The sequence below is a fragment of the Salmo salar genome, chromosome ssa29, assembly GCF_905237065.1.
Source record: "Salmo salar chromosome ssa29, Ssal_v3.1, whole genome shotgun sequence".
Classification (NCBI taxonomy): Eukaryota; Metazoa; Chordata; class Actinopteri; order Salmoniformes; family Salmonidae; genus Salmo; species Salmo salar.
Window position 1 is genome coordinate 36,389,935 of NC_059470.1, and position 25,855 is coordinate 36,415,789.

The 25,855-nt window shown below is 47.2% G+C and overlaps 1 protein-coding gene across 1 annotated transcript in view; it reads right to left on the reverse strand.

Annotated features, from left to right (window-relative positions):
- LOC106590655 (phospholipid phosphatase-related protein type 5-like) overlaps positions 1-25,855 on the reverse strand; it is an 83,434-nt gene that overhangs the window by 16,435 nt on the left and 41,144 nt on the right. Inside the window, exons 3-4 of the mRNA XM_045710981.1 lie at positions 9,952-10,202; positions 3,494-3,670 (exon numbers count right to left, since the gene is read on the reverse strand). Coding sequence (XP_045566937.1) covers positions 3,494-3,670; positions 9,952-10,202 — 428 coding nt within the window. The remainder of the gene's footprint in view (positions 1-3,493; positions 3,671-9,951; positions 10,203-25,855) is intronic.

The following is a 25,855-nucleotide window of genomic DNA, read 5'->3' on the forward strand; positions in this document are numbered from 1 at the left end:
ACATTGGAAAGCATCCCTGTACAACGCTTTCGACACTTTGCAGAGTCCATGCCCCAATGAATTGAGGCTGTTCTGAGGATAAAAGGGCGTGCAACTCAATATTAGGAAGGTGTCCCTAATGTTTTATACACTCAGTGGAGAAGCTTGCCTGCCCTAGATTCTCTGTTTGATCCGTCATGACACGAACCGGCATCAGACATAGAAATGACTATGTGTAACCGATGTGAAATGGCTAGTTAGTTAGCGGTGGTGCGCGCTAATAGCGTTTCAATCGGGTGACGTCACTCGCTCTGAGACCTGAAGTAGTTGTTCTTGCTCTGCAAGGGCCGCAGCTTTTGTGGCGCGATGGGTAACGATGCTTCGTGGGGTGTCAGTTGTTGATGTGTGCAGAGGGTCCCTGGTTCAAGCCCAGGTTGGGGCGAGGAGAGAGACGGAAGCTATACTGTTACAAATAGTCAATCAAATCATCAATCAATGTGAATCACAGACATCTCGTTAAAGTAACATCTGATGCTCAATCATATGCTTGAGCACCAACCTTGGAACGGGTTAGTAGTAGCATCATGGCACATTAAACGACTAGAGTTTAATTGATCTAAACTTCTCTCACTTCAATGCAATACTGAGAGGCAGCAATGACGCTCTACATCAGGGTTCTCCCATCATGTTCCAGTTATTACTATAACCTTGTCCTCTGATTTAAAGTGCCACCAGCCATGTTTTTAGCTCGCACAAAGTTAGAATCCATTAGAATCCATTATGAAAGGTGGTTCATTTCAGCAGTAACCACTAATAGCACTCAACAGTTTGGTGGGTTCAGCTTTAATGGTGCTGTGTCTCTTTAGAGTGAATGTCCTACTCTCCTAGCCTAGCCTAGCCCAGCCCACTACCCTATTCATCTCAGCTCCCATGTGCTAGAGAGAGAAGACAGAAAAGAGGAGAGAGAGAGAAGAGAGAGACAGAAAAGAGGAGAGAGTGACAGAGTGAGAGACAGAGGAGAGAGAGAGAGAAGAGAGACAGAGAGACAGAGAGACAGGAGAGAGAGACAGGAGAGAGAGACAGAGGAGAGAGAGAGTGACAGAAAAGAGGAGAGAGTGACAGAGAGAGAGAGACAGAGACAGAGGGAGAGAGAGAGAGACAGAGGGAGAGACAGAGAGACAGAGGAGAGAGAGAGAGAGAGAGAGACAGACAGAGGAGAGAGAGACAGATGAGAGAAAGACAGAGGATCTTGGATCTTATAGAGTTCCACTGAGGGGGAACGAGGTGGCTGCTAACATCCACATTATGTTTATCCCGTTCTGTGTACAGTACAGATATGGACAGGTCGATGGCTGGTTCAGACATCTGGGACCAGCCAGCCTCATGAACATCCATTGGACTACAAAGCCAGAACCACACCCCTGGCCCAGTCACCTCCAGAGTGGAACAGGAGCACTAGGATGAAGAGTTACGATGTTGAGTGACAGTAGAAGTTTCCCCTATATACGATGATGTGTGCCTAAAGCTACAATATGGGTGGTCTGCTATGGAGCTGCTGAAGGGAGATGGATCTGGAGGAGTGACGGCTGTGTGGGGCAGGAGGGTAGGATGATGTCAGACAGGTACTTGGGTCCAGGGTGGTGGACAGCTTGGTAGGTGTGAACCAGGATTTTAAAGTCAATGTGTGAGCATATGGGGAGCCAGGTAGAGGTTGAACAGCACTGGAGGGATGTTCTCACAGGGGGGAGGTGTGGTTGAGGACAAGTGCAGCACAGTTCTGGACATATTGTAGCCTTCTTAGGCACTTGTCAGATGTGTCAACTAACAAGGCATTACAATAGTCCAGACGGCATGCTATAAAGGCGAGGATGAGTCGCTCAGCTGCAGGCTGTGACAGCATAGGTTGTAACCTGGCAATGTTCCATAAAAGTGATCACACTTTTGATGTGGGTCTCAAACGAGAGTTGACTGTCAAATATCCTACCCATGTTGAGAACCTCCCTGGAGGGGAAGGACCTTGACACCATCAGTATTGAGTCTCTAGCTGCTGAACCTCCCTGGAGGGGAAGGACCTTGACACCATCAGTATTGAGTCTCTGGCTGCTGAACCTCCCTGGCGGGGAAGGACCTTGACACCATCAGTATTGAGTCTCTAGCTGCTGAACCTCCCTGGAGGGGAAGGACCTTGACACCATCAGTATTGAGTCTCTGGCTGCTGAACCTCCCTGGAGGGGAAGGACCTTGACACCATCAGTATTGAGTCTCTAGCTGCTGAACCTCCCTGGAGGGGAAGGACCTTGACACCATCAGTATTGAGTCTCTGGCTGCTGAACCTCCCTGGAGGGGAAGGACCTTGACACCATCAGTATTGAGTCTCTAGCTGCTGAACCTCCCTGGAGGGGAAGGACCTTGACACCATCAGTATTGAGTCTCTAGCTGCTGAACCTCCCTGGAGGGAAGGACCTTGACACCATCAGTATTGAGTCTCTGGCTGCTGAACCTCCCTGGAGGGGAAGGACCTTGACACCATCAGTATTGAGTCTCTAGCTGCTGAACCTCCCTGGAGGGGAAGGACCTTGACACCATCAGTATTGAGTCTCTAGCTGCTGAACCTCCCTGGAGGGGAAGGACCTTGACACCATCAGTATTGAGTCTCTGGCTGCTGAACCTCCCTGGAGGGGAAGGACCTTGACACCATCAGTATTGAGTCTCTAGCTGCTGAACCTCCCTGGAGGGGAAGGACCTTGACACCATCAGTATTGAGTCTCTAGCTGCTGAACCTCCCTGGAGGGGAAGGACCTTGACACCATCAGTATTGAGTCTCTAGCTGCTGAACCTCCCTGGAGGGGAAGGACCTTGACACCATCAGTATTGAGTCTCTAGCTGCTGAACCTCCCTGGAGGGGAAGGACCTTGACACCATCAGTATTGAGTCTCTAGCTGCTGAACCTCCCTGGAGGGGAAGGACCTTGACACCATCAGTATTGAGTCTCTGGCTGCTGAACCTCCCTGGAGGGGAAGGACCTTGACACCATCAATATTAAGGCTGCCACTGCTGTTGTTGTTACTGATGGTGCAGTGCCAATCAGTGCAACCTGTGTCGTTTGCAGTTTAACTGCAGGAAACTGCATAGGATGTCCTGCAGGCAGCTGACCAGGAGTGCAGTGCCATTGTCAGTGTTTGTGAGTGACATACAGCTGAGTGTCAACAGCATTTAAAGTTAAAGCTCAGTCCGTGTTTCCTCATTATGTTTCCCAGTGGCAGCATGTAGATACAAGACAACAGTGGCCCTAGGACCAAGCCTTGAGGGACCCCCCTGGTGGACCACCACCAGGGAATAGGCTGCTATTTTGGACACAACCCATAGTGATGCTGATCCAGGTTCTACAACAAAAGTGGTACGGTGTCCAAATTATGACAGCGTCAGAATCACAAGGAGTTGGTGAACGAGGCTGTCCAAATATGCACGCCGTACATTGTGAGGATTGTGATGCTGCTGCAGGACAGGTTCTTACCAGGAAAGTGGCAATGGCCACTCCTATGATGAATCCAGCGATGACGTCAGACCAGTGGTTCCGGTACTCAGCCACTCTGTTGAGTCCCGTGAGGAAAGCCAGATACATCAGACCCAGGGACAGCACAGGCTTGGCTAGCCTCGTTCCTTTGACTTCCACTGTACATGTGATGTAACTCTAGAAGATAGTAATGAACATACTGTTATCTCTTCACATCTCAGTGGATCTCTTTTTATTAAATTAGTGAAAAATAATCTACAGAAATCAACAATGAACATGCTGTTATCTCCTCACATCCCTGTACTGAGGTCAAAAAGGTAATATATATGCTGACAGGTTATACCACAATGTGTGGTTTCATTTAATTACCTCTATTAGTTTGTCCATACTATCAAAGAGTGCACTGACTTTCAATGGGAACGCTCTGAGAAACGAGGTCAGCTCTATTGTACAGTACACAATGATTGTCTCATTCAGATTCTGAAGAAGGGCCACAAGTCTAGCAGTCTGTGATAATGCTAGCAGCAACAAGGGATAACGCTAGCACCAGACTGTGATAATGTTACCAGCAGTCTGTGATAATGCTAGCACCAGACTGTGATAATGTTACCAGCAGTCTGTGATAATGCTAGCACCAGACTGTGATAATGCTAACACCAGCCTGGGATATCGCTAGCACCAGCCTGTGATAATGTTACCAGCAGTCTGTGATAATGCTAGTGCCAGCCTGTGATAATGCTAACACCAGCCTGTGATAATGCTAACATACTGTGATAATGTTACCAGCAGACTGTGATAATGCTACTAACAGCCTGTGATAATGCTATCACCAGTCTGGGATAATGCTACCAACAGCTTGTGATAATTCCAGCACCAGTCTGGGATAATGCTAACACCAGCCTGTGACAATGCTACCAACAGCCAGTGATAATGTTACCATCATCATGTGATAATGCTATCACCAGCCTGGGATAATGCTAGCAACAGCCTGTGATAATGCTACCAGCAGCCTGTGATAATTCTACCAGCAGCCTGTGATAATGCTACCGGCAGCCTGTGATTATGCTACCAACAGCCTGTGATAATGTTACAGACAATGAGGGTATAACAGGAATAATCCCCAATCTCCAGAGTGCTGCTAAAAAAACAGATGTATTGTCACAAACAATGGATATAGGTCCAGTGAAATGTGTTGTTTTACAGTAGTTTTATACTAGCATGCACCAAGCTTTACAGTAGCATGCTAACCACTAAACAACTGTGTGTTTGACTATAGCAAGCTAACTGGCGCTTACTGCTAATAAACAATGTGCTTTAAAATACAACTATGTGTTTTAGAGTAGTATGCTAATACCGCTAACCGCTACAAAACAATCTTCTTTAACATAGTATACTAACACCGCTAACTGCTACAAAACAATCTTCTTTAACATAGCATGCTAATACCGCTAACTGCTACAGAACAATCTTCTTTAACATAGTATACTAACACCGCTAACTGCTACAAAACAATCTTCTTTAACATAGCATGCTAATACCGCTAACTGCTACAAAACAATCTTCTTTAACATAGCATGCTAATAAAGCTAACTGCTACAAATAATCTTCTTTAACATAGCATGCTAATAAAGCTAACTGCTACAAAATAATCTTCTTTAACATTAGCATGGAAATACCGCTAACCGCTACAAAACAATCTTCTTCAACATAGCATGCTAATACCGCTAACTGCTACAAACAATGGCCCTGCTAACTGACCTACATGCTGTAAAGATCTGGGATCAGTTTTCCCTTTAAAATCATAATGAATAAGATTAAGATCCCAGTAGTGGTTTGTTCTGTAATAGGCAGGGTATCCCCCAAACGACCTGCAGTTGTGTAAAGTACTTAAGTAAAAATACTTAAAAGTACTATGTAAGTCATTTTTTGGGGTACTTTATTTTACTATTTATATTTTGGACAACTTTTACTTTTACTTCACCACATTGCTGAAGATAATAATGTACTTTTTATTCCTTACATTTTCCCTTACACCAAAAAGTACTCTTTACATTTTGAATGCTTAGCAGGACAGGAAAATTGTATAATTTACGCACTTATCAAGAGAACATCCCTGGTCATCCCTACTGCCTCTGATCTGGCAGACTCACTAAACACAAATGCTTCGTTCGTAAATGATGTCTGAGTGTTGAATTGTGCCCCTGGCTGTCTGTCAATGAAAAAAACTAGAACATTGTGTTCTCTGGTTTGCTTAATATAAGGAATTTTAAATGATTTATACTTTTGATACTTAAGTACATTTAAAACAAAATACTTTAAGACTTTTACTCAAGTAATATTTTACTGGGTGACTTTCACTTTTACTTGAATCATTTTCTTTTAAGTTATCTTTACTTTTACTCAAGTATGAACATGAAGTACTGACGACCTGGCATGTCAAGAAGAGACAAACAACAACTGAAGTGACATCAAACTTCAAATGAGCTAGACTAGGATTTTGGCCTCTGAAGCTGTGTATCATATTTATAATCACAAAATGGCAGCATGTTTTTCTTTTTAATCAGACGATCGAGTGAAAGATTAATTAAAGTGTTTTTAATTAGCTAATTGTGTTATACGGATATGTGATGACATGTGAAGCCACACATGACGACACGTTGTCTAATTTGGTTTCAGAGACCTGAGTTTATGGTTCCAAACTCTTGTCTTGAGGATGATTCATTCAAAACGAACGTTAAATGTTACATTTCTAAGAATCAAACACGTATACCAGTAGGCTATACAGTATGTATTGTGTGTATGTTTACGCACAATGTTCATTATCAATACGTTTGTCATGATCTGTTGTGATGTTGGATATATTAACCATGTTCCATGTAAGGCTTTCAGTTCCATGAAATGTTCCCAGATCTAGCCTGCGTCCAAAATGCACCTTATTTCCTGCATAATGCCCTGGTCAAAGGTAGTTTACTACCCAGAGTGCCCTGGTCAAAGGTAGTTTACTACCCATAGTGTCCTGGTCAAAAGGTGTTTACCACCTATAGCGTCCTGGTCAAAAGTAGTGCATTACCCAGAGTGCCCTGGTCAAAAGTAGTTTACTACCCATAATGCCCTGGTCAAAAGTACTTTACTACCCATAATGCCCTGGTCAAAAGTAGTTTACTACCCATAATGCCCTGGTCAAAAGTAGTTTACTACCCATAGTGCCCTGGTCAAAAGTAGTGCAACATAGCGCCCTGGTCAAAAGTAGTGCAACATAGCGCCCTGGTCAAAAGTAGTGCATTACCCAGAGTGCCCTGGTCAAAAGTAGTTTACTACCCATAATGCCTTGGTCAAAAGTAGTTTACTACCCATAGCGCCCTGGTCAAAAGTAGTTTACTACCCATAATGCCCTGGTTAAAAGTAGTTTACTACCCATAATGCCCTGGTCAAAAGTAGTTTACTAGCCATAGTTCCCTGGTCAAAAGTAGTGCAACATAGTGCCCTGGTAAAAAGTAGAGTATTACCCAGAGTGCCCTGGTCAAAAGAAGTGCACTATATAGTGAATAAGGTTTCAGACAGCATCAGTCTGCTACTATTATTTTCCCTGTGCTTAATACTGTCTCTCACACTCAAATCATTCAACTAGTAGGCTTTCCAGAGTGAGTAGGGTGAATCAGCAGAAATCCTCTTTATGTAAAGTAACAAGCTTAGTCTGCTATGAGTCAGTGGAGGATTTCCTTTTCAGCGTTACCATAAAACTTAAATTAAACGCTGAGTCTCAAATAGCCCCCTGTCCCTTTTAATAGCTGGTCAACTGCACACATTTCAGGAAATAAACACCTGTTTCAAATAAACACCCGCTGTAAATGAATTATTTACGAGGTTACCATGAATTGCCATGACTTGTTTACAAGGTTTAATGTTTGATTTGTTACATTAAATAATTCAGTAATGACTCGAAAAAATGATGGCAATCATTCGTTTTTATCTCCAGTAGGAAACTGCTATCCATTGGCCGCTAACAGCTGACAACTGCTAGTTAACTGGCAAGCAAAAAAAAAAAACGTCAACAACTTTGGGAGTACAGACCCAAAGAAATTGGTCCCCCCCCCCCCTCTAGTGGCGAAAGTAAGAACTGCTGAAAATGCACAGTTAAAGAGGAGAATAATTATTCAGGCAAGGCGTGCTAAAACAAAAGAAACATGATACAAACCACATTTCCATCCAACATTTTCATGCAGATGAATTACCTGACGCATGGAAAAAGTCATAACTGGGCTGATGGAAACATGAAATGCGGGTACAATTTTATAAACGCTGACAGAGAATTTGTTCGTTCGACATGGTGGGATCTTTTTGTGTCTGTAAAATGAATTACGCGAGAAATGGCGTTGGAAATGCCTTTATGCGCAAATATTGATATAATTAACACAGTGGAGGCTGCTGAGGGGTGGAACGGCTGAAAATACTGGAACGGAGCAAATGGAATGGCATCAAACACCGAGAACTCATTTGTTTAATGTATTTGATACCATTCCACTGATCCAACTCCAGTCGTTACCACAAGCCCGTTCTCCCCAATTAATGTGTCATCCACCTCCTGTGTTAAAAACATCATATGGAAGTAAAATTGGACTCACGCAACAATATGTTGTGTGGTCGTCCCACTACGACTCGGGAAAGCAGTTTATTGGGCTACAGATTAAATAAATGACGATGAACTTCACAGGGTGGTGAATGTGCAAGGTGATGAGCTTGATGTTCCTTTCCAATAAATATCGAGGGTGTTATTCTGGTGATATGATGATGGATGTTTGGCTGCCATTTAACAAAAACAAAATAATATTTATCTTATCCATAATAATCTCAAAACGTAGGTAGGCTACCCGCACTGTACAGCATCTGTGCCAAGGCTGTAGGTACATTCGTTATATAACCCACCCAGTTTTTGTGACAAAACCATCAATAGATTTAAAAAATGCGATGGAAACCCATTTACATTTTTTCATTTTTTTTTCATTCAGTACATGAGAATTTAATGGTAAAAGTCATGTTTATGTGCACTATGTCATCACGCGCAGACTTTATCCACAAAAAGTCCGTTTGATGGAAACAAATCTCTGGTGGGAAAATGCGCATATTGATTTATGCAGATTTTTGAATATTCGTATGCAAATCTGTCGTCGCCAATGGAAACCAGCTATAGTGTGTAAATGATGACACAGTGCAGGAAATGCAAGAAATTGATTAAAATGATGGAAGTGAATGCTGTAATTAAAAAAAAGTTTATGCAAATGAGCAAAAGCTCTGTGCATTAAGTAAATAGAAGCCTGGCACAAATAGAAGCCTGTCACAACTGCCTGTTGTGTTCAGTGATTTAAGGAAATAAATGGCCAGGCTATTATTCAAAGTTTATCGAAATCAAATCAAATTTATTGGTCACATACATGTGTTTAGCATATGTTATTGCGGGTGAAGCGAAATGCTTGTGCTTCTAGCTCCGACAGTGCAGTAATATCTAACAGTTTCACAACATATAACCCAAAATACACGAATATCGAAGTAAGGAATGGATTAAGAATGTACATGTCTGTCAGAACGTTATATTAAGCCATTTCTCTGATCTACAGCAAACAGCCAAACAGATTGCATTCAGTGGCCAAATAGGATATTCGTAGCCAAGATAGAAAAATACATCCAAGAATCAGTCAGGACTGTTTCAGTGTGTGTGTGTGTGTGTCCGTCCGTCCGTCCGTCTGTGCTTGCGTGTAGAGTAGACCAGCGTGGAGTAGATGTATGCACTCAAGGCCTTTTATGTGGCCTGTAGGCCTGGAGATGCTAAACGTGTTTATGTTAATTTTTGGTCAATTACTCTGAGACCGACAGTCTTTTGCATAACAATAACCAAAGCTCCAGTCCTATACAATACAGAGAAAAATAGATCTGCATTCTGCGGGCTTCATGGAAGAAATTGGATTTTACAAAGTTAAATATCAAATGTGAAATCTTCAACCAATTGTATCTCACCACCAGACACTCTTCGACTCGAATCCAGCGTCCAAAACGAAAACAAGATTTCCGGACACGAGAGTTAAGCCCAATCTGACAGGAATTGATGAACGGCTTATAGGGGTTTACACACTAACAGGATATATTTAGCAGTGTTCTCCACATCTCGTCATAGCCATCAAAGAAGCAGCTGAATAGCAGCACATTCAAGACCTGGCATCTATTAGGCCTACTTACTAAGTCCACTTGTTTCTTCAAGGACTGTTATAAAGGCCGTCCCTCATAGAATGTCCTAAGATTTCGCAGGGATGTCTGTAATGTCAGAAATCCTACTATTCTGCACATATCATCAATATGGAAACACTTACTCTAGTTATTACATTCCGTTAGTTAGTAGTTATAACACATCCGACTCAACTATTCAACTTGTATCTTTTGGTTCCTACTAATCTTTAGTTCTCACTCACAGCAAGATAGAAGGCTGCATAGACGCTGAGCGCAGCCTCTTTGGAGGGGAAGGTTTTGCGTGCGCGCAGGATATCCTCCTGGTTCCCGGTGCAGGCCTCCTGTTGGCTGATGTAGATCAGGGTGTGCTGGCAGCCCAGGGCTGTGTAGTTGGGCTTACACACCGTCAGGAAGTGGGGGGCCAAATTCCCAGTCACCACCTGGCCGGCGTTCACAAAGATGTCCACGGTGAACAGGCCGAACATGTAGACCCCTGGATAGAGGGGGAGATAGACACTGGTTAGACCCCTGGATAGAGGGGGGAGATAGACACTGGTTAGACCCCTGGATAGAGGGGGGAGATAGACACTGGTTAGACCCCTGGATAGAGGGGGAGATAGACACTGGTTAGACCCCTGGATAGAGGGGAGATAGACACTGGTTAGACCCCTGGATAGAGGGGGAGATAGACACTGGTTAGACCCCTGGATAGAGGGGGACATAGACACTGGTTAGACCCCTGGATAGAGGGGGAGATAGACACTGGTTAGACCCCTGGATAGAGGGGGACATAGACACTGGTTAGACCCCTGGATAGAGGGGGGGAGATAAACACTGGTTAGACCCCTGGATAGAGGGGGACATAGACACTGGTTAGACCCCTGGATAGAGGGGGAGATAGACACTGGTTAGACCCCCTGGATAGAGGGGGACATAGACACTGGTTAGACCCCTGGATAGAGGGGGACATAGACACTGGTTAGACCCCTGGATAGAGGGGGAGATAGACACTGGTTAGACCCCTGGATAGAGGGGGAGATAAACACTGGTTAGACCCCTGGATAGAGGGGGACATAGACACTGGTTAGACCCCTGGATAGAGGGGGAGATAGACACTGGTTAGACCCCTGGATAGAGGGGGGAGATAGACACTGGTTAGACCCCTGGATAGAGGGGGACATAGACACTGGTTAGACCCCTGGATAGAGGGGGACATAGACACTGGTTAGACCCCTGGATAGAGGGGGGAGATAAACACTGGTTAGACCCCTGGATAGAGGGGGACATAGACACTGGTTAGACCCCTGGATAGAGGGGGAGATAGACACTGGTTAGACCCCTGGATAGAGGGGGAGATAGACACTGGTTAGACCCCTGGATAGAGGGGGAGATAGACACTGGTTAGACCCCTGGATAGAGGGGGAGATAAACACTGGTTAGACCCCTGGATAGAGGGGGACATAGACACTGGTTAGACCCCTGGATAGTGGGGGAGATAAACACTGGTTAGACCCCTGGATAGAGGGGGGACATAGACACTGGTTAGACCCCTGGATAGAGGGGGAGATAGACACTGGTTAGACCCCTGGATAGAGGGGGAGATAAACACTGGTTAGACCCCTGGATAGAGGGGGGAGATAAACACTGGTTAGACCCCTGGATAGAGGGGGACATAGACACTGGTTAGACCCCTGGATAGAGGGGGAGATAAACACTGGTTAGACCCCTGGATAGAGGGGGGAGATAAACACTGGTTAGACCCCTGGATAGAGGGGGAGATAGACACTGGTTAGACCCCTGGATAGAGGGGGACATAGACACTGGTTAGACCCCTGGATAGAGGGGGAGATAAACACTGGTTAGACCCCTGGATAGAGGGGGGAGATAGACACTGGTTAGACCCCTGGATAGAGGGGGAGATAGACACTGGTTAGACCCCTGGATAGAGGGGGAGATAGACACTGGTTAGACCCCTGGATAGAGGGGGAGATAAACACTGGTTAGACCCCTGGATAGAGGGGGACATAGACACTGGTTAGACCCCTGGATAGAGGGGGACATAGACACTGGTTAGACCCCTGGATAGAGGGGGACATAGACACTGGTTAGACCCCTGGATAGAGGGGGACATAGACACTGGTTAGACCCCTGGATAGAGGGGGACATAGACACTGGTTAGACCCCTGGATAGAGGGGGACATAGACACTGGTTAGACCCCTGGATAGAGGGGGACATAGACACTGGTTAGACCCCTGGATAGAGGGGGGACATAGACACTGGTTAGACCCCTGGATAGAGGGGGACATAGACACTGGTTAGACCCCTGGATAGAGGGGGACATAGACACTGGTTAGACCCCTGGATATAGGGGGGAGATAGACACTGGTTAGACCCCTGGATAGAGGGGGACATAGACACTGGTTAGACCCCTGGATAGAGGGGGGAGATAAACACTGGTTAGACTCCTGGATAGAGGGGGAGATAAACACTGGTTAGACCCCTGGATAGAGGGGGGAGATAGACACTGGTTAGACCCCTGGATAGAGGGGGGACATAAACACTGGTTAGACCCCTGGATAGAGGGGGACATAGACACTGGTTAGACCCCTGGATAGAGGGGGGAGATAAACACTGGTTAGACCCCTGGATAGAGGGGGAGATAAACACTGGTTAGACCCCTGGATAGAGGGGGACATAGACACTGGTTAGACCCCTGGATAGAGGGGGGACATAGACACTGGTTAGACCCCTGGATAGAGGGGGACATAGACACTGGTTAGACCCCTGGATAGAGGGGGGAGATAGACACTGGTTAGACCCCTGGATAGAGGGGGAGATAGACACTGGTTAGACCCCTGGATAGAGGGGGAGATAGACACTGGTTAGACCCCTGGATAGAGGGGGGGAGATAGACACTGGTTAGACCCCTGGATAGAGGGGGAGATAGACACTGGTTAGACCCCTGGATAGAGGGGGAGATAGACACTGGTTAGACCCCTGGATAGAGGGGGACATAGACACTGGTTAGACCCCTGGATAGAGGGGGGAGATAAACACTGGTTAGACCCCTGGATAGAGGGGGACATAGACACTGGTTAGACCCCTGGATAGAGGGGGAGATAAACACTGGTTAGACCCCTGGATAGAGGGGGGACATAGACACTGGTTAGACCCCTGGATAGAGGGGGGAGATAAACACTGGTTAGACCCCTGGATAGAGGGGGACATAGACACTGGTTAGACCCCTGGATAGAGGGGGAGATAGACACTGGTTAGACCCCTGGATAGAGGGGGGAGATAAACACTGGTTAGACCCCTGGATAGAGGGGGACATAGACACTGGTTAGACCCCTGGATATAGGGGGAGATAAACACTGGTTAGACCCCTGGATAGAGGGGGACATAGACACTGGTTAGACCCCTGGATAGAGGGGGAGATAAACACTGGTTAGACCCCTGGATAGAGGGGGGACATAGACACTGGTTAGACCCCTGGATAGAGGGGGACATAGACACTGGTTAGACCCCTGGATAGAGGGGGGAGATAAACACTGGTTAGACCCCTGGATAGAGGGGGACATAGACACTGGTTAGACCCCTGGATATAGGGGGGGAGATAAACACTGGTTAGACCCCTGGATAGAGGGGGACATAGACACTGGTTAGACCCCTGGATAGAGGGGGACATAGACACTGGTTAGACCCCTGGATAGAGGGGGAGATAAACACTGGTTAGACCCCTGGATAGAGGGGGGAGATAAACACTGGTTAGACCCCTGGATAGAGGGGGACATAGACACTGGTTAGACCCCTGGATAGAGGGGGAGATAGACACTGGTTAGACCCCTGGATAGAGGGGGAGATAGACACTGGTTAGACCCCTGGATAGAGGGGGACATAGACACTGGTTAGACCCCTGGATAGAGGGGGACATAGACACTGGTTAGACCCCTGGATAGAGGGGGAGATAAACACTGGTTAGACCCCTGGATAGAGGGGGACATAGACACTGGTTAGACCCCTGGATATAGGGGGAGATAGACACTGGTTAGACCCCTGGATAGAGGGGGACATAGACACTGGTTAGACCCCTGGATAGAGGGGGAGATAAACACTGGTTAGACCCCTGGATAGAGGGGGAGATAAACACTGGTTAGACCCCTGGATAGAGGGGGACATAGACACTGGTTAGACCCCTGGATAGAGGGGGAGATAGACACTGGTTAGACCCCTGGATAGAGGGGGGAGATAAACACTGGTTAGACCCCTGGATAGAGGGGGACATAGACACTGGTTAGACCCCTGGATAGAGGGGGGACATAGACACTGGTTAGACCCCTGGATAGAGGGGGGACATAAACACTGGTTAGACCCCTGGATAGAGGGGGAGATAAACACTGGTTAGACCCCTGGATAGAGGGGGACATAGACACTGGTTAGACCCCTGGATAGAGGGGGGAGATAGACACTGGTTAGACCCCTGGATAGAGGGGGAGATAAACACTGGTTAGACCCCTGGATAGAGGGGGGACATAGACACTGGTTAGACCCCTGGATAGAGGGGGGAGATAGACACTGGTTAGACCCCTGGATAGAGGGGGGAGATAAACACTGGTTAGACCCCTGGATAGAGGGGGGAGATAAACACTGGTTAGACCCCTGGATAGAGGGGGACATAGACACTGGTTAGACCCCTGGATATAGGGGGGAGATAGACACTGGTTAGACCCCTGGATAGAGGGGGAGATAGACACTGGTTAGACCCCTGGATAGAGGGGGAGATAGACACTGGTTAGACCCCTGGATAGAGGGGGGAGATAGACACTGGTTAGACCCCTGGATAGAGGGGGGAGATAGACACTGGTTAGACCCCTGGATATAGGGGGAGATAGACACTGGTTAGACCCCTGGATAGAGGGGGAGATAAACACTGGTTAGACCCCTGGATAGAGGGGGGACATAGACACTGGTTAGACCCCTGGATAGAGGGGGAGATAAACACTGGTTAGACCCCTGGATAGAGGGGGACATAGACACTGGTTAGACCCCTGGATAGAGGGGGAGATAGACACTGGTTAGACCCCTGGATAGAGGGGGAGATAAACACTGGTTAGACCCCTGGATAGAGGGGGACATAGACACTGGTTAGACCCCTGGATATAGGGGGGAGATAAACACTGGTTAGACCCCTGGATAGAGGGGGACATAGACACTGGTTAGACCCCTGGATAGAGGGGGGAGATAAACACTGGTTAGACCCCTGGATAGAGGGGGGACATAGACACTGGTTAGACCCCTGGATAGAGGGGGACATAGACACTGGTTAGACCCCTGGATAGAGGGGGGAGATAAACACTGGTTAGACCCCTGGATAGAGGGGGACATAGACACTGGTTAGACCCCTGGATATAGGGGGGAGATAAACACTGGTTAGACCCCTGGATAGAGGGGGACATAGACACTGGTTAGACCCCTGGATAGAGGGGGACATAGACACTGGTTAGACCCCTGGATAGAGGGGGGAGATAAACACTGGTTAGACCCCTGGATAGAGGGGGGAGATAAACACTGGTTAGACCCCTGGATAGAGGGGGACATAGACACTGGTTAGACCCCTGGATAGAGGGGGAGATAGACACTGGTTAGACCCCTGGATAGAGGGGGAGATAAACACTGGTTAGACCCCTGGATAGAGGGGGACATAGACACTGGTTAGACCCCTGGATAGAGGGGACATAGACACTGGTTAGACCCCTGGATAGAGGGGGGAGATAGACACTGGTTAGACCCCTGGATAGAGGGGGGACATAGACACTGGTTAGACCCCTGGATATAGGGGGGAGATAGACACTGGTTAGACCCCTGGATAGAGGGGGACATAGACACTGGTTAGACCCCTGGATAGAGGGGGAGATAAACACTGGTTAGACCCCTGGATAGAGGGGGAGATAAACACTGGTTAGACCCCTGGATAGAGGGGGACATAGACACTGGTTAGACCCCTGGATAGAGGGGGAGATAGACACTGGTTAGACCCCTGGATAGAGGGGGGAGATAAACACTGGTTAGACCCCTGGATAGAGGGGGACATAGACACTGGTTAGACCCCTGGATAGAGGGGGGACATAGACACTGGTTAGACCCCTGGATAGAGGGGGGACATAAACACTGGTTAGACCCCTGGATAGAGGGGGAGATAGACACTGGTTAGACCCCTGGATAGAGGGGGGACATAGACACTGGTTAGACCCCTGGATAGAGGGGGGAGATAGACACTGGTTAGACCCCTGGATAGAGGGGGAGATAGACACTGGGTAGACTCCTGGATAGAGGGGGACATAGACACTGGTTAGACCCCTGGATAGAGGGGGAGATAGACACTGGTTAGACCCCTGGATAGAGGGGGAGATAAACACTGGTTAGACCCCTGGATAGAGGGGGGAGATAAACACTGGTTAGACCCCTGGATAGAGGGGGACATAGACACTGGTTAGACCCCTGGATAGAGGGGGAGATAGACACTGGTTAGACCCCTGGATAGAGGGGGAGATAAACACTGGTTAGACCCCTGGATAGAGGGGGAGATAAACACTGGTTAGACCCCTGGATAGAGGGGGAGATAGACACTAATAAAGTGATCTTAACTTTCCACGTCCACCACTAATAAACTGAGCTTGTCGTCATTTTTCTTCCCCTCACACATTAAGACAATGAAAACTGTTTTTGTAACATCCATTTATGAAAGATTATAGTTTCTCACATTATTTGAAAAACACTCTCCCGGCCTCACCAAGCCTCGGTGTGAAAGAGAAAAATATCATAATCTGATGATGTCATATTATCCAGTGGAAACGTCATAAAATAATGGGGGAAACTAACAGCTGTCCTGAGCTCACTGGTCTGGGAAACTCTGAGGACTCGGAATAGGCCAGTTAATACAATGTTGCAAGTTCGCTAGAGAAAAGCTTCAGGCCAAACCCAGTTGATTGATTACTTAGTTAAAAAGTTATAGGCATACTGCTGCATTGGCCCATAGGCTATTTCTGAGTACGATGTGCTCATTTCTTTAGCCACAAATGGATTACGGTCTATCAATGTGTCCATATGGCAGAGGCTGGTGTTCTCACATTAGTTGGACTCTGTGTCTCTGCATCTTAATGCGGCTTTCAGCTTTGAAGCCCACTTAGCTGGAAGAGCAGAGAAAAAAGGCTTCATTAATGTTGAGTGGCTTTCTGTTTTGTATCCCTGTCTCCTTGTTTTACATTTTAGTCACTGCTTTCTCATCTTCTGTATTCTTAATTAAAGGGAAGTAGGGATGAGACGAGATGAAAGGAGGGGGTGAGACAAGAGATAGGATGAGATGAGAGGAGGGGGTGAGACAAGAGATGGGATGAGACAAGAGATGGGATGAGACAAGACGAGGGGGTGAGACAAGAGATGGGATGAGACGAGAGGAGGGGGTGAGACAAGAGATGGGATGAGATGAGGGGAGATGGTGAGACAAGAGATGGGATGAGACGAGAGGAGGGGTGAGACAAGAGATGGGATGAGACGAGAGGAGGGGGTGAGACAAGAGATGGGATGAGACGAGAGGAGGGGGTGAGACAAGAGATGGGATGAGACGAGAGGAGGGGGTGAGACAAGAGATTTGATGAGATGAGACGAGCTTGGATGAGATGAGACAAGAGGGTGAGACAAGAGATGATATGAGACGAGAGTTGGGATGAGATTAGAGGAGGGTAGATGGGATGAGATTAGAGGAGGATAGATGGGATGAGATTAGAGAAGGGTAGATGGGATGAGATTAGAGAAGGGTAGATGGGATGAGATTAGAGGAGGGTAGATGGGATGAGATTAGAGGAGGGTAGATGGGATGAGATTAGAGGAGGGTAGATGGGATGAGATTAGAGGAGGGTAGATGGGATGAGATAAGAGGGTAGATGGGATGAGATTAGAGGAGAGATGGGATGAGATTAGAGGAGAGATGGGATGAGATTAGAGGAGGGTAGATGGGATGAGATTAGAGGAGAGATGGGATGAGATTAGAGGAGGGTAGATGGGATGAGATTAGAGGAGGGTAGATGGGATGAGATTAGAGGAGGGTAGATGGGATGAGATAAGAGGGTAGATGGGATGAGATTAGAGGAGAGATGGGATGAGATTAGAGGAGAGATGGGATGAGATTAGAGGAGGGTAGATGGGATGAGATTAGAGGAGAGATGGGATGAGATTAGAGGAGGGTAGATGGGATGAGATTAGAGGAGGGTAGATGGGATGAGATTAGAGGAGGGTAGATGGGATGAGATTAGAGGAGGGTAGATGGGATGAGATTAGAGGAGGGTAGATGCTGACGGACTTCTGTCAGATGCATTACTTCAACAGTGACTCACTAGATAAGACTCAGACGAGACTGAGACGAGACTGAGACGAGACTCAGACGAGACTCAGACGAGACTCAGACGAGACTCAGACGAGACTACTATAAGACTCAGACAAGACAAGACTCAGACAAGACAAGACTCAGATTAGTAGACAAGTATTTGGCAGTAGATTTCAGAAGCCTGACAATGTTCCACTTAGTAGAAGCACAAATAATCCGGGCCGGTCGCCTGTCTGTGGAAAGGCTACGTATGGGGTTTAGCTAAATAATTACTTAGCTGGCAATGTAGACGGGGGAAATCATATTCATATTAAGCAGATATATTTAATCAAACTTTTCAATATTCAATCAAAAAACAAAAACTTCAAAGCCCATCTCTTTTTTGTGTAATTGATCCCATGTCTTACCATCTGGGTGTGGTGTGTGGTGGGTAGAGGATGAATGGGTAGAGGATGGATGGGTAGAGGCTGGATGGGTAGAGGATGAATGGGTAGAGGATGGATGGGTAGAGGATGGATGGGTAGAGGATGGATGGGTAGAAGATGGATAGGTAGAGGCTGGATGGGTAGAGGCTGCATGGGTAGAGGCTGGATGGGTAGAGGATGAATGGGTAGAGGATGGATGGGTAGAGGCTGGATGGGTAGAGGATGAATGGGTAGAGGATGAATGGGTAGAGGATGAATGGGTAGAGGATGAATGGGTAGAGGATGGATGGGTAGAGGATGAATGGGTAGAGGCTGAATGGGTAGAGGCTGAATGGGTAGAGGCTGGATGGGTAGAGGCTGAATGGGTAGAGGCTGAATGGGTAGAGGCTGAATGGGTAGAGGCTGGATGGGTAGAGGCTGGATGGGTAGAGGATGAATGGGTAGAGGCTGAATGGGTAGAGGCTGAATGGGTAGAGACTGGATGGGTAGAGGATGAATGGGTAGAGGCTGAATGGTTAGAGGATGAATGGGTAGAGGATGAATGGGTAGAGGATGGATGGGTAGAGGATGAATGGGTAGAGGATGGATGGGTAGAGGCTGGATGGGTAGAGGATGAATGGGTAGAGGATGAATGGGTAGAGACTGAATGGGTAGAGGATGAATGGGTAGAGGATGGATGGGTAGAGGATGAATGGGTAGAGGCTGAATGGGTAGAGGCTGAATGGGTAGAGGATGAATGGGTAGAGGCTGAATGGGTAGAGGCTGAATGGGTAGAGGCTGGATGGGTAGAGGCTGGATGGGTAGAGGCTGAATGGGTAGAGGCTGGATGGTTAGAGGATGAATGGTTAGAGGATGGATGGGTAGAGGCTGGATAGGTAGAGGATGAATGGGTAGAGGCTGGATGGGTAGAGGCTGGATGGGTAGAATATGAATGGGTAGAGGATAAATGGTTAGAGGCTGGATGGGAAGAGGCTGGATGGGTAGAGGCTGGATGGGTAAAGGCTGGATGGTAGCGGCTGGATGGATAGAGGATGATGGGTAGAGGCTGGATGGGTAGAGGCTGGATGGGTAGAGGCTGAATGGGTAGAGGATGGATGGGTAGAGGCTGGATGGGTAGAAGATGGATGGGTAGAGTCTGTATGGGTAGAGTCTGTATGGGTAGAGTCTGGATGGGTAGAGGCTGGATGGGTAGAGGCTGGATGGGTAGAGGCTGGCTGGGTAGAGGCTGGATGGGTAGAGGCTAGATGGGTAGAGGCTGAATGGGTAGAAGATGGATGGGTAGAGGCTGGATGGTTAGAGGCTGGATGGTTAGAGGCTGGATGGTTAGAGGCTGGATGGGTAGAGGCAGGATGGGTAGGGTCTGGATGGTTAGAGGCTGGATGGGTAGAGGCTGGATGGGTAGAGCATGAATGGCAGAGATTGGATGGGTAGAGCCTGGATGGGTAGAGGCTGGATGGGTAGAGGCTAGATGGGTAGAGGCTGGATGGGTAGAGGCTGGATGGGTAGAGGCTAGATGGGTAGAGGCTAGATGGGTAGAGGCTGGATGGGCAGAGGCTGGATGGATCTTGATAACGTTGATGCTGACTGAGGAACTGAGGTTTCACTGCATCAGACAATGGCTCACGAAATGTCTCTCACAGACACACACCACACCACACACTACACACTACACACACACACACACACTGTCCGAGGATGGTACAGGGTTGAAGAGGTTAGGTTAAGGTACTGTAAGGATGGTACAGGGTTGAAGAGGTTAAGGTACTGTAAGGATGGTACAGGGTTGAAGAGGTTAAGGTACTGTAAGGATGGTACAGGGTTGAAAAGGTTAAGGTACTGTAAGGATGGTACAAGGTTGAAGCGGTTAGGTTAAGGTACTGTAAGGATGGTACAGGGTTGAAGAGGTGAAGGTACTGTAAGGATGGTACAAGGTTGAAGCGGTTAAGGTACTGAAAGGATGGTACAGGGTTGAAGAGGTTAGGTTAAGGTACTGTAAGGATGGTACAGGGTTGAAGAGGTTAAGGTACTGTAAGGATGGTACAGGGTTGAAGAGGTTAAGGTACTGTAAGGATGGTACAGGGTTGAAGAAGTGAAGGTACTGTAAGGATGGTACAGGGTTGAAGAGGTTATGGTACTGTAAGGATGGTACAAGGTTGAAGCGGTTAGGTTAAGGTACTGTAAGGATGGTACAGGGTTGAAGAGGTGAAGGTACTGTAAGGATGGTACAAGGTTGAAGCGGTTAAGGTACTGAAAGGATGGTACAGGGTTGAAGAGGTTAGGTTAAGGTACTGTAAGGATGGTACAGGGTTGAAGAGGTTAAGGTACTGTAAGGATGGTACAGGGTTGAAGAGGTTAAGGTACTGTAAGGATGGTACAGGGTTGAAGAGGTGAAGGTACTGTAAGGATGGTACAGGGTTGAAGAGGTTATGGTACTGTAAGGATGGTACAGGGTTGAAGAGGTTAAGGTACTGTAAGGATGGTACAGGGTTGAAGAGGTTAAGGTACTGTAAGGATGGTACAGGGTTGAAGAGGTTATGGTACTGTAAGGATGGTACAAGGTTGAAGCGGTTAGGTTAAGGTACTGTAAGGATGGTACAGGGTTGAAGAGGTTATGGTACTGTAAGGATGGTACAGGGTTGAAGAGGTGAAGGTACTGTAAGGATGGTACAGGGTTGAAGAGGTGAAGGTACTGTAAGGATGGTACAGGGTTGAAGAGGTGAAGGTACTGTAAGGATGGTACAGGGTTGAAGAGTTTAAGGTACTGTAAGGATGGTACAGGGTTGAAAAGGTTAAGGTACTGTAAGGATGGTACAAGGTTGAAGAGGTGAAGGTACTGTAAGGATGGTACAGGGTTGAAGAGGTTAGGTTAAGGTACTGTAAGGATGGTACAGGGTTGAAGAGGTTAAGGTACTGTAAGGATGGTACAGGGTTGAAGAGGTGAAGGTACTGTAAGGATGGTACAGGGTTGAAGAGGTGAAGGTACTGTAAGGATGGTACAGGGTTGAAGAGGTTAGGTTAAGGTACTGTAAGGATGGTACAGGGTTGAAGAGGTTAAGGTACTGTAAGGATGGTACAGGGTTGAAGAGGTTAAGGTACTGTAAGGATGGTACAGGGTTGAAGAGGTGAAGGTACTGTAAGGATGGTACAGGGTTGAAGAGGTTAGGTTAAGGTACTGTAAGGATGGTACAGGGTTGAAGAGGTTATGGTACTGTAAGGATGGTACAGGGTTGAAGAGGTTAAGGTACTGTAAGGATGGTACAGGGCTGAAGAGGTGAAGGTACTGTAAGGATGGTACAGGGTTGAAGAGGTGAAGGTACTGTAAGGATGGTACAGGGTTGAAGAGGTGAAGGTACTGTAAGGATGGTACAGGGTTGAAGAGGTGAAGGTACTGTAAGGATGGTACAGGGTTGAAGAGGTTAGGTTAAGGTACTGTAAGGATGGTACAGGGTTGAAGAGGTGAAGGTACTGTAAGGATGGTACAGGGTTGAAGAGGTGAAGGTACTGTAAGGATGGTACAGGGTTGAAGAGGTGAAGGTACTGTAAGGATGGTACAGGGTTGAAGAGGTTAAGGTACTGTAAGGATGGTACAGGGTTGAAGAGATGAACAAGTGCACATCATCGCTCCGCTTTGAACCTTGAAAGACCTGTGGGAGACGTAGAGGGCTGCTCTCCAGGATGGCTGTCATCTCTAACAGTCATCCATGTAGAGACCATAGAGTGGTGCCCTGAAAACTAGCTGATCCCTTCACAATAAGAGCGTGAAGAAAGGCAAATACTTAAGAGCGAGCGTGTTGTTATGTTCTAAATGTAATCTTTGCCCACAGAGCATTGACATGTGAGTCATTATGCAAAGTCAGTCTAAATAAAAGACCTCGATGAGATGACTAGTTTCCTTCCTGTGATGTATTTTCCTGCTCTGAAGGGAAAATAATGGCATCACGCATGCAAGCAAGCAAGAACACAAAAACACACACACACACACACACACACACACACACACACACACACACACACACACACACACACACACACACACACACACACACACACACACACACACACACACACACACACACAGCTGTGTTTCTGGCCTCTAGTAATATGAACTGAATAAAGAAATCAGGGACAGATGATCAAATAAACAGAATCAGAGATCAGCCAATCAGAGGGTTCCAGGATAGCTAGGGCCGTATCATTACAGAACAAGAACAGCCAATCAGAGGGTTCCAGGATAGCTAGGGCCGTATCATTACAGAACAAGAGCAGCCAATCAGAGGGTTCCAGGATAGCTAGGGCCGTATCATTACAGAACAAGATCAGCCAATCAGAGGGTTCCAGGATAGCTAGGGCCGTATCATTACAGAACAAGAGCAGCCAATCAGAGGGTTCCAGGATAGCTAGGGCCGTATCATTATAGAACAAGAGCAGCCAATCAGAGGGTTCCAGGATAGCTAGGGCCGTATCATTACAGAACAAGAGCAGCCAATCAGAGGGTTCCAGGATAGCTAGGGCCGTATCATTACAGAACAAGAGCAGCCAATCAGAGGGTTCCAGGATAGCTAGGGCCGTATCATTACAGAACAAGAGCAGCCAATCAGAGGGTTCCAGGATAGCTAGGGCCGTATCATTACAGAACAAGAGCAGCCAATCAGAGGGTTCCAGGATAGCTAGGGCCGTATCATTATAGAACAAGAGCAGCCAATCAGAGGGTTCCAGGATAGCTAGGGCCGTATCATTACAGAACAAGAGCAGCCAATCAGAGGGTTCCAGGATAGCTAGGGCCGTATCATTACAGAACAAGAGCAGCCAATCAGAGGGTTCCAGGATAGCTAGGGCCGTATCATTATAGAACAAGAGCAGCCAATCAGAGGGTTCCAGGATAGCTAGGGCCGTATCATTACAGAACAAAAGAGAATAAAATGATGCTGTGTCTCTGAGATATAATACCTGTAATTGGTTGAAGAGGTACTGTACTGGTGCACTACAATACACTGCAGCAGGCTGCTGTGTTCGACCTGTGTTGAAATGATCCCCCGTACAGGCTGCAGTCTGCTAGGGAGGCTTAGGTGACCGTGGTATCCCGATCTGATCCCATTGGATAATGCCCTTAGATTATCAGACAGACATAAATCCCCTCTTCTAGTGAGCTGCGTCATCCATACCTGTACAGCCAGCCGGGGGCCGTGGTAGCTACTGCTGGCTGCTGGGGCTGACATGATCTGCAGAACTAACTGTAAAATCAACACAGTCTTATTAAAACAATGTGGTCCTGTTATACTAAGTTATCCATGTAACAGCCTATGTGATTTGTAGAGAGACAGAGACATGAGAAGAGTGTATTCTCTCAAGGATCATGGTGATACTCCGTTGTAGCTGTAGTTTATCTAAAACAACCACTTAAGGGTGAGAGCAAAGAAGAGGTGACTTTATACAGTACTGTACCACTTCCTTCAGGGATCAGTACTTCCTTCAGGGATCACCACTTCCTTCAGGGATCAGTACTTCCTTCAGGGATCAGTACTGTACCACTTCCTTCAGGGATCACCACTTCCTTCAGGGATCAGTACTGTACCACTTCCTTCATGGATCAGCACTTCCTTCAGGGATCAGTACTGTACCACTTCCTTCAGGGATCAGTACTGTACCACTTCCTTCAGGGATCAGTACTGTACCACTTCCTTCAGGGATCAGTACTGTTCCACTTCCTTCATGGATCAGTACTTCCTTCAGGGATCAGTACTGTACCACTTCCTTCATGGATCAGTACTTCCTTCAGGGATCAGTACTGTACCACTTCCTTCAGGGATCAGTACTGTACCACTTCCTTCAGGGATCAGTACTGTACCACTTCCTTCAGGGATCAGTACTGTACCACTTCCTTCAGGGATCACCACTTCCTTCAGGGATCAGTACTGTACCACTTCCTTCAGGGATCACCACTTCCTTCAGGGATCAGTACTGTACCACTTCCTTCAGGGATCACCACTTCCTTCAGGGATCAGTACTGTACCACTTCCTTCAGGGATCAGTACTGTACCACTTCCTTCAGGGATCAGTACTGTACCACTTCCTTCAGGGATCAGTACTGTTCCACTTCCTTCAGGGATCAGTACTGTTCCACTTCCTTCAGGGATCAGTACTGTACCACTTCCTTTAGGGATCAGTACTGTACCACTTCCTTCAGGGATCAGTACTGTACCACTTCCTTCAGGGATCAGTACTGTACCACTTCCTTCAGGGATCAGTATTGTACCACTTCCTTCAGGGATCAGTACTGTTCCACTTCCTTCAGGGATCAGTACTGTTCCACTTCCTTCAGGGATCAGTACTGTACCACTTCTTTCAGGGATCAGTACTGTACCACTTCCTTCAGGGATCAGTACTGTTCCACTTCCTTCAGGGATCAGTACGGTCCATTCTCTACCTTCAGGGATCAGTACTGTTCCACTTCCTTCAGGGATCAGTACTGTTCCACTTCCTTCAGGGATCAGTACGGTCCATTATCTACCTTCAGGGATCAGTACTATTCCACTTCCATCAGGGATCAGTACTGTACCACTTCCTTCAGGGATCAGTACTGTTCCACTTCCTACAGGGATCAGTACTGTACCACTTCCTTCAGGGATTAGTACGGTCCATTATCTACCTTCAGGGATCAGTACTATTCCACTTCCTTCAGGGATCAATGCTGTACCACTTCCTTCAGGGATCAGTACTGTACCACTTCCTTCAGGGATCACCACTTCCTTCAGGGATCACCACTTCCTTCAGGGATCAGTACTGCACCACTTCCTTCAGGGATCAGTACTGTACCACTTCCTTCAGGGATCAGTACTGTACCACTTCCTTCAGGGATCACCACTTCCTTCAGGGATCAGTACTGTACCACTTCCTTCAGGGATCACCACTTCCTTCAGGGATCAGTACTGTACCACTTCCTTCAGGGATCACCACTTCCTTCAGGGATCAGTACTGTACCACTTCCTTCAGGGATCAGTACTCTACCACTTCCTTCAGGGATCAGTACTGTACCACTTCCTTCAGGGATCAGTACTGTTCCACTTCCTTCAGGGATCAGTACTGTACCACTTCCTTCAGGGATCAGTACTGTTCCACTTCCTTCAGGGATCAGTACTGTACCACTTCCTTCAGGGATCAGCCACTTCCTTCAGGGATCAGTACTGTACCACTTCCTTCAGGGATCACCACTTCCTTCAGGGATCAGTACTGTACCACTTCCTTCAGGGATCACCACTTCCTTCAGGGATCAGTACTGTTCCATTTCCTTCAGGGATCAGTACTGTTCCACTTCCTTCAGGGATCAGTACTGTACCACTTCC